A 13,979-nucleotide genomic window follows, 5' to 3' on the forward strand; every position below is an offset into this window, starting at 1 on the left:
TCTAAGTGCTGTTATATGTATTCTTTCATGCCTCAAATTGACACGTGTTCGTAGAGATAGGTATATAAGAAACGTCCGTAAACCTAGTGTTAAATAATATGGCGTTATCAAAGGTTTAATTACTTGTTTTAGTTTAAAATATGGAGCTGAAAACATAATTTTCATACACTGTTAAGGAGATTAATTTGAGCTACGAAATTCGCAAGAAGACTTAAGATATGCTGGATAATTTTGTTCTAGCACTTTAATTCAATTTCATATCTATCATATAGGTTTTTTAAGTGAAAACCTTTTGAATTAACTTTTGCTTCACTTAACCATTGTATAGAAAAAGATTCTCGGTAGAAATATTTTAATATTTCTATTGTTTTAAACAATTGATGACGCTTCAGAGATAAAAAGAAACTAAAAGACTAAAAAAAAAAAAAAAAACATTGTATTTTTAAAATTTGAAAAGTGTTTATAAGTGATGATTGAAGATTTGTTGTTATGAGTGTTTCAGAGTCATAAAATGCTCTCACAGTTAGTGTACTAAGTGTTTTATTTATCACAAAAATACAAGACAATTATTGAAAAGTTATTGAGAGAAACCATGCAAGGTATAAGAATGTGTGGTTCAATACATCCAATAACACCAAATACTAAAAAAGGAAGGAAAAAAACTGACTAGATCATTTGGCTATTTTTTACCAAAGTAGATTTTGCAAGTTACATATATTTTCTTTATAACAAACAGAAATAATAAATTCCTAATTCATAAAAAATCACTTTCATAAATATTTTTTTCACCTTTTAAATACAAAAGTATTGACAACAGATAAGTTTTTTTTTCATCCTGTAAATGATAAAGAGCATCACACATTTTTTTAAAACCTTATTCACTTCAAAATTAAGTACTCTGTATCAATTATCAGTACTTTAAAAAGAAAAGTAACATCGAACAAAATGCTTCCTTTTCTTTCAAACACAGAGAAAATATTTTCATGCATAAACCATATTGCACAACTAATATTCTTTTTAAATAATTCTGCTAGTCTGGGTCAAATCCGTAACACCCACCACAATTTTGAATCTGTTATTAATATGGACAAAACAGGTATTATTAGTACAAATTTGCATTCTTTATTTCATTTATCTGAATTGAAAGAATTTATTTAAAACAATGTGTTTGTTTGATAGATAAAACGAGTGTAAACTTCAGCTGTTTGTTAAATATAAATAAAACCAGATTGCTATAAAGGAGGAACACCATTTCACAAATTATTTTTTTAACAAATTCACATTGTAACAAAAATAATATAAACTCAGATGAAACTGGTCATACAATTTAAGATTCTACTGGGATTTTTAAAAAAAAAATACACGAAAAGAATTTTTTTTTCAATATCTATACACAGTTATACAAGTCTGTATAATGCATAAAAGCAAATATACTTTAATAACAATAAGTACTACAGAGCATCACTAGAGCCACAACAAGCTATATAACATACTGAAATAGAATTTCAGTTTTCTATTTTTCTATTCAATATGCATCTACACCTACACATTAAGGTTAATTCAATATTTTAAGAGTTTACAATTTATGAAATGCATGGTTAAGATACACTTTTCAGATTTAGTTTCAATAAACAAAAAATGGAAAAAATGTTGAGCAAGATAAGCTATTCAGTAGCCAATTATATTTCAAGATTGCTGACTATTGAAAATAATGAGAAGTTCAAACAAACTTAACTTGACTTCAGATATTCAACATTATTTGAAACATTGCATAAGAGAAATTGCATATTTTGTTAGATAAAGCACCTTTGTTTTGCCAATATTGATAATACATTATATACTAAATACTTCTTCACAAATAATTTGCTGACAATATTGCTGCCTGTTATGTTAAGATACAAATCTTTATAAAATTGAGTAAGAATCTGTGCAGAAAATACTTAAAAAATAACATAGGACAGCCTTATATAGGTTAGATGAAAAAATACATTTAATTCGATATACATCACAATAAGAGATGCCAAAAAACATCTGTATAAGTTTGAAACAGAACACATAGGCTTTATAACTTTTTTGCTACTCAAAAGTATTGGAAGGTACTGCTTAGAGCCAGAATAACTGTTATTTAATGTACTGTAATTCTTTATGGTTTAAAACACATAAAAATCTATTATACAAATTTAAAAAGATTAATTTAAAATATTTTAAATAATTTATTTTAAATGCATTTTGGGCTATTTATTATATTAATGGTATTAATTATATAAAATTATATTATAGCTCTTGTCATTTTAAAATTATTAAGAATTTAACTTAAATTTTATTTTAGCAATTATTAAATGATTTGTTGGACTAATATTTAGCATAGAGAAAATGATGTGAATAGAATTTTAGAAATTTAAAATAAATAACATATATATAACATTTAGCATGTAGAAATATATATTTTTGTATACATAGATAGCTGTATATTATATAATAAAATTTAAAATAAAACACAAACCCAAACATTTATAATATACAGATAAGAAAATAACATAACTTTTAAATAAAATATTTCTTCTCAATTTATAAGAAATATGTTAAGATAAGAAGTAATAGCTAATGCATCTGAAAAAACTTAATTTTACACAAGTATAAATAACACTTGCGTCAAGGAATATGTAATACTTTTTGCATTAAGTTTAGAAAGTTAATTATGTACATTTCTAAATAACTTTCTTGGATAAATAAAAATTATTCCTCACAAAGAACCACCATCACTACAGAGTTAAGCAAAAATTGTTTTAAAATAAAACAAAAATTGGTTGCTGTAAGGATAAATATAATCTCTTGAAAAAAGACAACATTTAGTAAACAACATTACATAGTTTAAGTACAATTTCTTAGTTTCAATTCCTTGAAAATAATTATTTGCCTTAGATTGAAAACAACTTGAGGCATTTTAAAATTAGGAGTAAAAAAGAAAATAACAATTACGCAAGACTAAAACAATAATAAAATTTTTTAAAAACTTATAAAGTTTCTCTTTCTATGAAACTTTACTTAATATTAATTTAACTTAAGAAAAAATTTATAATTATGTTGCTGTAAAACTTAAAATGCAGAATCTATATGTTACTAATTCAAAGAAAAGAAGAAAAAAAATTGTCACTGTATTTTTAAAAAAAATTATTAATAACATAAATACAGCAACAAATAAAAAGGAATTTAATAAAATACACATTTATTTTAGGTTATAAAACCGTTACCCAATTAATCCTTTCTGTCGATTTACCCAGGGTTTGATGTATTCAATAACAATAAAATGATATAAGCTATTAATGTAGTAAAAAGTTTAGCACAACAAAAAACATAAAAATTAGCCCAGTTCTGGATTTGGATGATATTTGCCTTTTGTGACATTTTTGTTCAACAGGGGAATGCTTTGAAGGCATTTTGTTGTTGTTGAGATATTAGAAATGAAGTAGTATAGTAGAATCTTAGAGTAAAATCTTGCATATTAATTCCCTTTTTTAGAATTTTTGAGAATTTCCTAAAATTTTTGCTAATTTTCTAAAATTTTTATGAGCACTAGAATTACTGAATTAAACAATTTAATGAATTATCACTTATAATATTCCTCTAAAAAGTAGAGTAATTCAAAATTGTGTTAGTTTTTATAAAGAAACATTTTTCATGTTACACCTGATGAATCAACACAACACAAAAACTATATTGACAGTATTTTTGTTTAAAGTCTGAACAAACAGGGAACTTCTTTTTTATTTTAATGAATTATTTTTGCTATTTTTAAGGTCATTAGGGCATCAAAATCTAGGTTATAAAAATAACCTAAAATAAATGTATGAAATTGAGTTAATCAAAAAAAAAAAAAAAAAAAAAGAAGAAAGAAAAAAAGAAATAGTAGTATTATTTATCTTTTTTTAAAAAATATTTTTTGGATGTTTTGCAGTAGAATTAATATTTTACAGTTAAACTGTTTCTAACAATAACCCACAAAGTGTGCATAGTGTTGAATAAGCGAAAAGGCATATTTTAAATACATTGTAATAAAAATGCATAGGTCAGTTAACACAAAAAGTATGGTCGAAAAATTGGCAACAACAATATTTGTAATAACAATTTGTAAAACATTAAAAAAAAAAAAAAAACTTAGTAAACTTAAAAATAAATGCAGTAAAAATAATCTTAAGTATAAATGCCTAAAAAAATAGGAAAATAAATCCTTCCTAAATAAATAAATACATAAAAATGAGGAGTTTACCTAAAAGTTCATAATTGAAACAAGTAAAGTGATAACACTTTAAAGTTACCACTCCTAATAACTGATGTCACCAGGAACCGGTGGCAATTCACGCCTTTGAACAAAACCATTTGCATTTACTGCATTCCTAGCTTGTACACTTGATCGCAAGGTTTGGGATCCAAAGATATTAGCATCTTGAACTACGGGGTTGATGAAGCCATGAGCACTGCCTCCAAACGTCGAAAAACGTGAATTGGGAAGCTGGATGTTACGCATCATCGAAGAGTGAAATCTTGCATTTGATGCGCAATCTTGATTTAATTGAGATGGGAAGCCTCCTTTCCCATTCCTGTTGGCAGCATTATACGAATTTTCCAGCATGACCACACCATAAGGAGAACATTCCGATCTAGGACCAGGTCCCACTTCTTCGTAGAGAGAATCTGGCGACGGTGGGGAGCATACTTCGTAGATGTTTTCTGATTGCAGAGATCGAGAAGAAGTGTGCCATTGTCGTTTGCCATCGGAATCCTTAAGTTTCTCCATGCTAGGCGAAGGGCTTGGAACAGAACTAGGTGCAAGCTCAGTGTGTGGGAGGACATTTCGAGGAAATATCCAGCATATTGCTAAAAGGCATAGAAAAAAATTCAATACAAAAATCTTAGAGAGGTGTAAGACAAACAAAAATTTTAGTGAGGTATAAGTCTAAAATAATAATAATACAGGGTGCGTCGCCAAATTTTTCAACAAAAAATAAGCACCTTTTAAATACTTTTTCAGCACTATATACATTAACGAAATGCCAAAATAATTTTTACAGATTTTACATGATCATGATAAAATAACTAGCTTCTGACAAAGAACTCTTTTCTTGATTATATTAGCCACCATAAAGATATCAAGAGATTTTACGGTTTGATTTCAGAGTTTTAAAAATGAAGCCTGAATTTGAGAATATCTTTCAAAATGCAGCAGAGTTGCACACGAGAGTGCAAGAATCACACTGAACTCAGCTCAGTATACGCACATGCGGACCCACAAGTATTTCATCAAACATGTAAAATAATTGGCTCTTTCATACGCTACAGACTGACAGTATATCGGAATGGAATATATTGTGGTTGAATGAATCGCGAAACTGTTGAATAAAACAATGTAAAAAGCACGCTTTTGCATAATAGGTGTCGAAAATCGACTTAATAAAGAAAAAAAAATCTCTTTTTCGAAAAGAGAAAATTAAGCACTTTTTAAAAATGCTCAATAAAAAAAGCACCTATAAGGGCTTTCAGAAAACAAAAATCGAAAATAAGCACCTTTAAGTACTTTTTAAAAACGATACACACCATGTAATAATAAAAAAAGACAATAACAGGAAATGAAAGATAAATTTTGTCATTCTATTAAATTCCGAGAAACGCTAACTAGGTGCAAGCTTAGTGTGTGAGTGGACATTTCAAGGAAATGTCCAGCACTTTGCTAGAGAGCATAGAAAAAGCTTCAATGCAAAAATTTAGTGAGGTATGAGTATAAAATAACAGTTACTATAAAAAATGCCCATAATAAGAAATGAAAGACAAAATTTTATAATTTTATTAAATTTACAGGTGATGATTAAAGCTTAAATGCTGGTACATATTATAAAGAAGAGCCTCATTATTTTTGTAAGAATACCATAGTTTCAGAAAGCCTTAATCTTTCATAAAATGTTCAAATATTGACCAATCAAAGCTGAATTATTAATTTCGATGAAATAATGATTATTAATGAAGACAGTTATAAGAAAAAATTATAAGTTCCTTCCTGTACACTGGGAAGAGCTAATATTTTTATAGATTCATTGCGGAATACATTGAAACTTCCATTTCATGATAAATTTTTTATTCATTTATTGTTGAAATAAAGCCAAACAATGAAAACTCAAACTTGCTAGATTCAATATAAGTCTATTTTTTTTGCTGAAATTTTGCATAAGAATGGGAAGAAAAAAAAAATCACACATAATTTGAATTCTTTGAGCAATCGCAGTAAAATATTATGATAGAATTTGTTACTGTGATGGTTTTTCAAAGAAATATAAAGCAAAATTATCTACTCTCTCTGCTGTATTCATCGATTTGTCACTTAAAGCCTGTCATTGCTGAAAAAGAACTTGAATAACCTTTTCAACAGAAGAATCTATATGAAATAAACATAAGCTTTCTTAGATAAAATATTAGTAAAATCTTTAATCATGAAGTAAATCTTTTTTTCTTCTCCTCAGTTTGAAAGAGTATACTTTGTTTGAATTTTTGGACGCTCTGGATATTTTCTCTTAATTCTTTAACTTCAAATTATCCAAGTTTGACCATATATGACAACATCCTCCTGTAAGTTTTGCAGGGTTATTACTGTAACCATTAGGAATAATTTTACAATTTCGTGTTTTATAAGTATTGCAGCTTTTGCATATAAATTGTTTATTTTAAAATAATGACACATATTTAAGTAAATAAATGAAAGAGTTAAATTTATATGTATTTATACATGAGTATAGACAACATAAAATGTTATATTTACCATGAGGCATGAAACTTTGACACCTGCAAAAGAAAAAGGAACTTGTATAAAATTTTATAAAATACATTAAAGTAGTATGTTTTTATCATGATAGTTGCAAGACATTTTTATGTGGTCAAAATGCTCAGTAGTTTAATAAAACTATCTAGTTTGTGAATCTATTTATACTAAAATTATGAGATTAAATTAAATTTTATCAAAATTTATATCTAAATATATTTTATCTATAATAATATATATATATCTAAATATATTAACGGGCACTTTTAATACAAAAAATAACATTATACGCCGAATATAAAAAAAATTATAGATTAAAAAAATTTTAATATAGAAAAATACTTTTATTTTAAATAAATAACATACCTTTACCTATATACTTTATTGATTTTCGTTATTACATAAATAGTTCATTATATTCGTCTTCCGTTATTTCTTCAGGCATATCATCACAATCTGTTTCGTCTTCATCATCTGTGTTACCCTCATCCATAAATAAACAGTCATCTTCTGATCCGTCCAGATTATTTGAAATGCTGTATTTTTTGAATGATTTTCTAACCATCTCAGGCTTAATTTCAACCCATGCTTATAATATCCATTCGCACACTGTTCCAAACTAGCATAAGTTTTCTCGCCCTCCAACATCCAAGTGTTCCACTGTTTTTTTAAATTTGCTTTAAATGGTTTGTTTAAGCAGACGTCCAATGGCTGAACTAATGGTGTCAATCCGCCCGGATTAACTGCCATATCGGTAATACATTCTTTCAACAATTTTTTTGTATTATCTGTCAGCTGGGTCCTTAAAAAAACTTTTTATTTACGATCTTGAAAGACTAGATATTGCACATGTACAACCCAAATTTTCGTGCGCGTTATATGAAGAGTATATTTTAAAATTTAAAAAAAGCATTTGAAATTACGGGTGCGCGTTATGCTCCGGAATATACGGTAATATTATTTTATCTAAAATTATGTGAAGGATAGAAGGAAAAATAACTCTATTATAAAAAAATTAAAAAATATCAATATGAAAATAATTAGGATAAAGCAAAACATAGTTTTAAAAAGTTGGTTTAACTTCATGTAAATATCTTAAGTTTGTCCCTATCTTCAAGATGAGCCTTGGTCATCATCTTGAGTTTAGAGATGGGAAAGAAAATTAAACATTGTTGGTGTCTAAACAAGTTAGGCATTGTTTGCAACTTACTTTTTTGTATACAGAAACAAATTAAATACAGTGGAAAGTCGCGTATCCGGAATCGGCGGGACTTTCCGAAGTCCGGATAATCGATTTTTCCGTATAATAGACCCCCAAGGTAAACAGAGATTAAAATGATCTGAATCTAAGAAGCAAAAATTAAATAACATTATTTTTAGGGCAATAATGATTTAGAATTAGAATGATATCTAATCAATCAAAAACAAAATATTTAAAAAATAATAATTATTGCTATTATAAAAATAAATATAGGAAACTAAAAAAATTTACAGTTATGAAAATATTAATTGCTCTCTCCGCCATTTTGAACTAGAACGTTTCAAGCAAGAAGGGGAAATTCCCGTCATTCATTCATTAAGGTGGGTAGGTGAAGAAGCAAAATTCATTTCCTTCTTACTTGTCATTCAAGTTGAAGGGGGGGAAGTGACAAGTTCTTAATTTCTCTCCTGTCATTGGCTATCAATCAAGCATAAGGGCGTGGCATGCTGATTGGGTTCTCTTTATTTTTTCTTGTGTGACTAAAGGGGATTCCCCCTCCACTTTAACGTTCGCTGTGTTTACCCTTTTTCACAGTACTTCTTTCCCTAACACTTTGTCAAAAAGGTTCCAGGAAATGCCTCTTTTACTAGCCAGCTGCACAGGAAAGAAGGGGGGAGGGGACTCAATTGTGCTCTTTTGAAAACAAATCCCCCCCTTCCCTGTATTCCAGAGGAGGAGCGTTACTAATGGTACGGTCTTGGTAGATCTTCTGTTCTCTTTTCTGTTGATTTATGGGTTTAATGCATAGATCACTAGAAGCTAAGAAAGGAAAAAACCTGTCAAAATACTTTTTTTTTTTTTTAAGAGAGTGGGGAAGATGAAGAAATGTTTGTTTATTTTGATTGTTAAAAAGTGTCCGGGAAATTGACCCTTCCGGAAAAGGGACGTCCGGATATGGGACGTTACACTGTAGTTACTATTTCATATTTATCCTAAGCTTAGTTTATAAGTTACAAGACCTTTTTCATGCATAAAAAGAAAATTTTTTTCATGAAAAAGGTATAATAATATATATTTATTCGATATAAAAATCTACAGAGTGAGGTAATGTTTCCCTTATATTTTTTTTAAGCAGAATTATATGACATCAAACCGTAATTGACAAATCTAATAGTTTAGATATTATGGCGGTTTTTGGGCATAAAATTTTAATCTCACACATAAAACTTTGAACTTATCAACTACTTTAATGATAGATATTAAATTGAATTTTTGATAGATATTTTTCTTTTTTTATTTATTATCCAGAATTAAACAAGATTGACTTTTCCAACCAATTCCTGATAGGCAATAAGCAACTTTTACAATTGACTTATAATCATTTTAGAATAATAACAATTAACAAATTAGGGATTACTAAACAAGGAGAAACAAGGTCTATTGCTTTAATGCTTAATACGTTAAGTGCCCAAAAAGGCATTCAGAGGATAAGCAAGTAATCAAGAAGTCATAATTAATATAATTCCATAAAACATGATTAATGAATGTTATTTGACTACTTTTTAAGTTTCAAATTTAGTATCCCTGCGACAATGTTCTCCAGTACTAACACCTTCCTGAGAGACATTTTTAATAGTAGCAAATCTATATGTTACTAATTTAAAGTAACAGAAGCGCTTTCTGATTACAAAAAAGAGCCTCATGTATTGAATAGTACAGTATATAATTTTTTAAAATTATAAATGCAAGATTTTTTTTTTTAAATCTACATGTAAGAGAATACATATTATAATATTACTGACAATATTCTCCTGCTATAAAAAAAATATTTGTATAGTTAACTTTTTTTAAATTTTTGCTATTTGGAAATATTTTTTATATCAATCTAAAATTCTAGCTAAAGCCAGTCATTGTGGAATTTTTTTTTTATTCTCAGAAGGAAAAAAAAAAAAAAAAAAAAAAAAAAAAAAAAAAAAAAAGACAAAAAAAAAAAAGAAAAGATCACGAGCGTTTTTTCCACTTCCGACATTCGAAAAAGGCATTTTTTTAAATGTAATTCTGTAGAAAGGGGAAAAAAAGTTCTGCAGAAAAAAATATTATTAAAATCTGCAGATGAAAAAAAAACCCAAACTACTTTGCTTCCCAAATAAAAAATCCCTCTGTAATGTTCTGCAACATTGTCGCCGTGTTCCCACGATTCTGAATTTCTTGGAAAGCAAACGCTCTATCCTCTGAGCCACCACGGCTCAGATAAAAAAAAAAACTATCAAAAAATATTATTTACAATCTTACTTCTTAATCTTGAACAGCAATACAATAAGTGTCAAAAGCACAAACAGAATTCCAACTACAAAAGTGGCAGCAACTGGTAGCAATGAAGCATCTGTTACATCTACATAGATATCAGAAATACAACATTATTTTACTAAAAAAATAATAATGAATAATAAATGAAACAGGAAACAGACTCCTTTGACTACATTTTAAGTAAGGTCATGGAGTACAGCTGCAGAGATGTAAGAATTAATTTTGATTTGTTTAATTAAAGGACTTTAGTTTTATAAACTTTCTAAACATAATATGCATAATACAAATTTAATTTCTGTAGAAAAAAGTGATGAGATTATGTAACTAACTCATAAAGGATAAACATTGCATATATTATTTATTTATAATGAATAAGAAATATCACCATTGCTCAAATTAAATCGAAAAGAAACTATAAACTTGAAATAAATAAATATATATATATATAAATAAAAAAACAACATAAAAACAAAAAGACACAAACTTAAGTAAAGTAAAATAGAATTAAAAAAATTAATTAACCAAAAAAAAAAATAAATAAATAAAAAAATAAATAAATAAAAATAATGAAGGTGAAATTTATGAATCATTGTTTTAAGCTTTTGCCATTAGCAGATACAACATTTGTACCAGATTAGCATGCTAAACAAAAAACACAATAAGTAAAATGTTAGTAAGATTTATAACTAATTCTTAAAAACAGTTCTTTTCTTGTACAAGATTTTTTTATTTTAATAAGATCATACAATATTATTAAATTTTTCCCCCCGCTTGCAATCTAAAATGATAATCAGATTCCAATTATTTAAAATTACTAATAAATTTACTATTAAAACATGAAATTATTAAAATAGAAACTAACATCACAGTTTCATATTGTATAAATTACAACCCTTCTCATATTATAAGTATATAAAAGTCTTACGTATTGGTCTGATTTCAACATCTGATAGAACACTGCAGACATTGCAACTGCCAGACAAAATGGCTTTATCTTGAAAGCTGGCAGGGAGAGGTGGAGGTGGACCAATATCTAATGGAGGTCTGCATATATCACACTCATTACGAGGAAGCATTTCTTCAAAAATGTCACTCCAGCCAGCAGGAAAAGGATCCATCATACTATATCTACAAGAACTACAAGAGGGAGTCTTCTGGAAAAATAAATAAAAGTCAAATGAGTTATTATTATTAAATATTATTATATATGCAGACATTATTATTAAATTACAGATACAGTTATTATTAAACATGTAGGAGTTTAAAGGTAAGAAAAGTAATGATTTTGGTTTGATATGAAATAGTTTAATATTAATTTATTATTAAACCAAAAGCAGACATTACTAAAATTTGAGTTAAAATCATCTATTGAGTTATCATTATACATGTTATAATCTGCTATGATCTACGTGGAATCTTAGCAAATAACTAACAACTGAAGATTTAAATTCTGTAATCCGCGGAATGAAAGGAGAAATGACAATAGAGAAATTCTAAAAAGTGAACCTGATAGCACATATAGCATATATTGACATGGTATTTCTAAAAGCTAAATGTTTACTAATGACATAATACTTAGATTAAAAACAACAGTTCATAGACATAATTCCTGACAGCAAAATAGCACACATTTGGTTGACATCCCCAAAAGCTAACTAGGTTAATTTGTTTGTTCTTGGCTTTAAAGCTGATATTAATTTTTGTATTTTATAAGTAATTCAATAAAAAATAATTTTTCAGAGCAAAAATAAATAAAAGCAGATAAATAACTACAAAAAAAGCATGGATGTTTCTGAAATTAATTGCCTCAGTTCTGACAAGAAACTAGATAGATAAATTTTGTTCTATCAATAAATTTATAAATGTAGCTTGTTATAAATAAAATATCACAATATATTAGAAAAAAATCTCACTTTTAGTCACACAATAAAAATTAAAATCACTGACAATTGCATAACTATAAGATAAGATCACAAAATATTTTAATATGTTTGTATTTGTATCTCATTATTACATTTTACAATAACTCCATTTACTACAATTTATAATGAATAAAATATAGAAATTACATTAAAAGAAATAGAAAAAAAAAAAAAAACAGAACACTAAAACGAAGATAAATTACAAATTAGAATAAAAATTGACTAAATTGATACTAAATTCAACGAAAAACATAAATCTTGCATGTAAAAATTTGGAGATTTTCTTTAAACTTTGTGGTTAGTATTTCATGGAAAATAAAATTTTGACATATTTTGTTCTAGGTAAATAAATTTTCATTGTAAATAATTGATAATTTAGTTTCTTTAAATTTTTAAAAAAAATTTTAATCAATGAAGCATAAAGAGGTAATTTGAATAATGAGAGTAAAAATAGAATGGATTTAAATCTAAAGTAATAGTTAAAATAATAAAAAAATTTTCTTAATAAGTATTATTCCATAAAAAGTATTACTAACTAACTAAAAGAAATGTTAACATTTATTATAAGAGATAAAATATGCAAATGACAATATTGTGTATCTTTCATTTAACTTAATTTATATTTACAACCTGAGTGCAACAATGCAAACTGCTACTATGAGAAAATTCCTATCCACAAGAACAGAGTAATGTTACATTGAATTAAATCCTCAAAGTTTTTAATTTGGGTGCTTTTAAGTTAAAACAATTTTGATGGAGAAATGTACACAACCTACATTACATTTGAAAACATTTTAAATCCTTTCTATTGATTTTCAAGAGCTGCAATTCATAGTAATAAAAAATGTTCTTCTGCCTAATGCCATTGAATTTAATTCTAAAAGCCTTCTATATAAAATATTTTTTCCTCCAATTCAAAATTTTCGTTAACACAAATCTTTGTTTAACACAATTACTCGACATGTTTGTGGATGTTTTAAACGTGCTTGACAATTTTAATATTCATATCAGCATTAACATTTATAAAGGTCAAAAAGTTTTCATTCATTCGTAGTCAATAAATACAAGAATGATGGATCGCATACACGTAAAAAATTCGATATTTTATATGAAATCTGGAAATTATAAAATTAGTATATTATAAAGCCCTATAAAGAAATAAATGCATCTATATAGCTAGACAGACAAACAATTGATTAAGATAGTTTTAAAATCCAGTAGACAAAATCTAATAGAAGAAATTCATAATGAACATAATATAACAATACTGTTATGATAAAAATAAAAGAAAAAACTGACTTATAATATAGAAATATAAATTGTTAAAAAAAAAGTTACTTTTAGTAAGGTATCATTAGCAATATTATGGTATCAACCAACATATTGACCTACCCTTTTCGCCTACTAACCTGTGACTGGAGGTATACATCAAATACCAATTTAAGCGACGGACATATTTGCTGTAAGAGATTTTTTTATAAAAATGAAAATATTTAGGATCTATTTGTTTAACATTTACAGCAGAATTATTTGTTAATAAATTTCCGCGAAATTAATTGCATCTGACATGTAAACAACATCCACCACATATAATTAATTTTTAGTTGAAGTGAAAGTTTTGTAATGTAACCAAAAAAAAAAAAAAAAAAAACAAATTTTTTTTCCTTTTAAATTTTGTTTTTCCAATTAAAAGGAAAATTTTATAAAAAGATTTCATGATTTGAGTATTTGAATTTACTGTGCA

At 26.8% G+C, this 13,979-nt stretch overlaps 1 protein-coding gene across 3 annotated transcripts; it reads right to left on the minus strand.

Annotated features, from left to right (window-relative positions):
• Positions 1-523: 523 nt before the first annotated feature.
• LOC107438337 (uncharacterized) lies at positions 524-13,886 on the minus strand. Of its 3 annotated transcripts, none has more exons than XM_071184807.2 (5): positions 13,645-13,886; positions 11,239-11,467; positions 10,299-10,398; positions 6,806-6,828; positions 524-4,875 (listed from the first exon to the last, which is right to left on the minus strand). In XM_071184807.2, exons 2-5 carry the CDS (start codon positions 11,432-11,434, stop codon positions 4,322-4,324), a joined length of 873 nt encoding a protein of 290 aa, XP_071040908.1. In that variant the 5' UTR covers positions 11,435-11,467; positions 13,645-13,886; the 3' UTR covers positions 524-4,321. The 3 variants fall into 3 exon arrangements, with proteins under 3 accessions (XP_071040908.1, XP_071040909.1, XP_087019890.1); XM_071184808.2 differs by having other exon boundaries at positions 3,452-4,875; positions 13,628-13,848; XM_087163764.1 differs by lacking the exon at positions 13,645-13,886 and adding an exon at positions 13,574-13,594 and having other exon boundaries at positions 3,937-4,875.
• Positions 13,887-13,979: the final 93 nt, after the last annotated feature.

This window comes from Parasteatoda tepidariorum, chromosome 5 (genome assembly GCF_982258835.1).
Source record: "Parasteatoda tepidariorum strain Cologne lab strain chromosome 5, Ptep-v5.0, whole genome shotgun sequence".
Classification (NCBI taxonomy): domain Eukaryota; kingdom Metazoa; phylum Arthropoda; class Arachnida; order Araneae; family Theridiidae; genus Parasteatoda; species Parasteatoda tepidariorum.

What these genes read in the sequence shown, in the direction of transcription:
- LOC107438337 (XM_071184807.2), bottom strand. Translation starts at nt 11,434, where the DNA reads ATGATGGATCCTTTTCCTGCTGGCTGGAGTGACATTTTTGAAGAAATG. An exon ending in TGTTGAAATCAGACCAATAC is followed by an intron (nt 10,399 to 11,238) that starts GTAAGACTTTTA and finishes ATATCTATGTAG; the next exon opens with ATGTAACAGATGCTTCATTG. An exon ending in TCAAAGTTTCATGCCTCATG is followed by an intron (nt 4,876 to 6,805) that starts GTAAATATAACA and finishes TATGCCTTTTAG; the next exon opens with CAATATGCTGGATATTTCCT.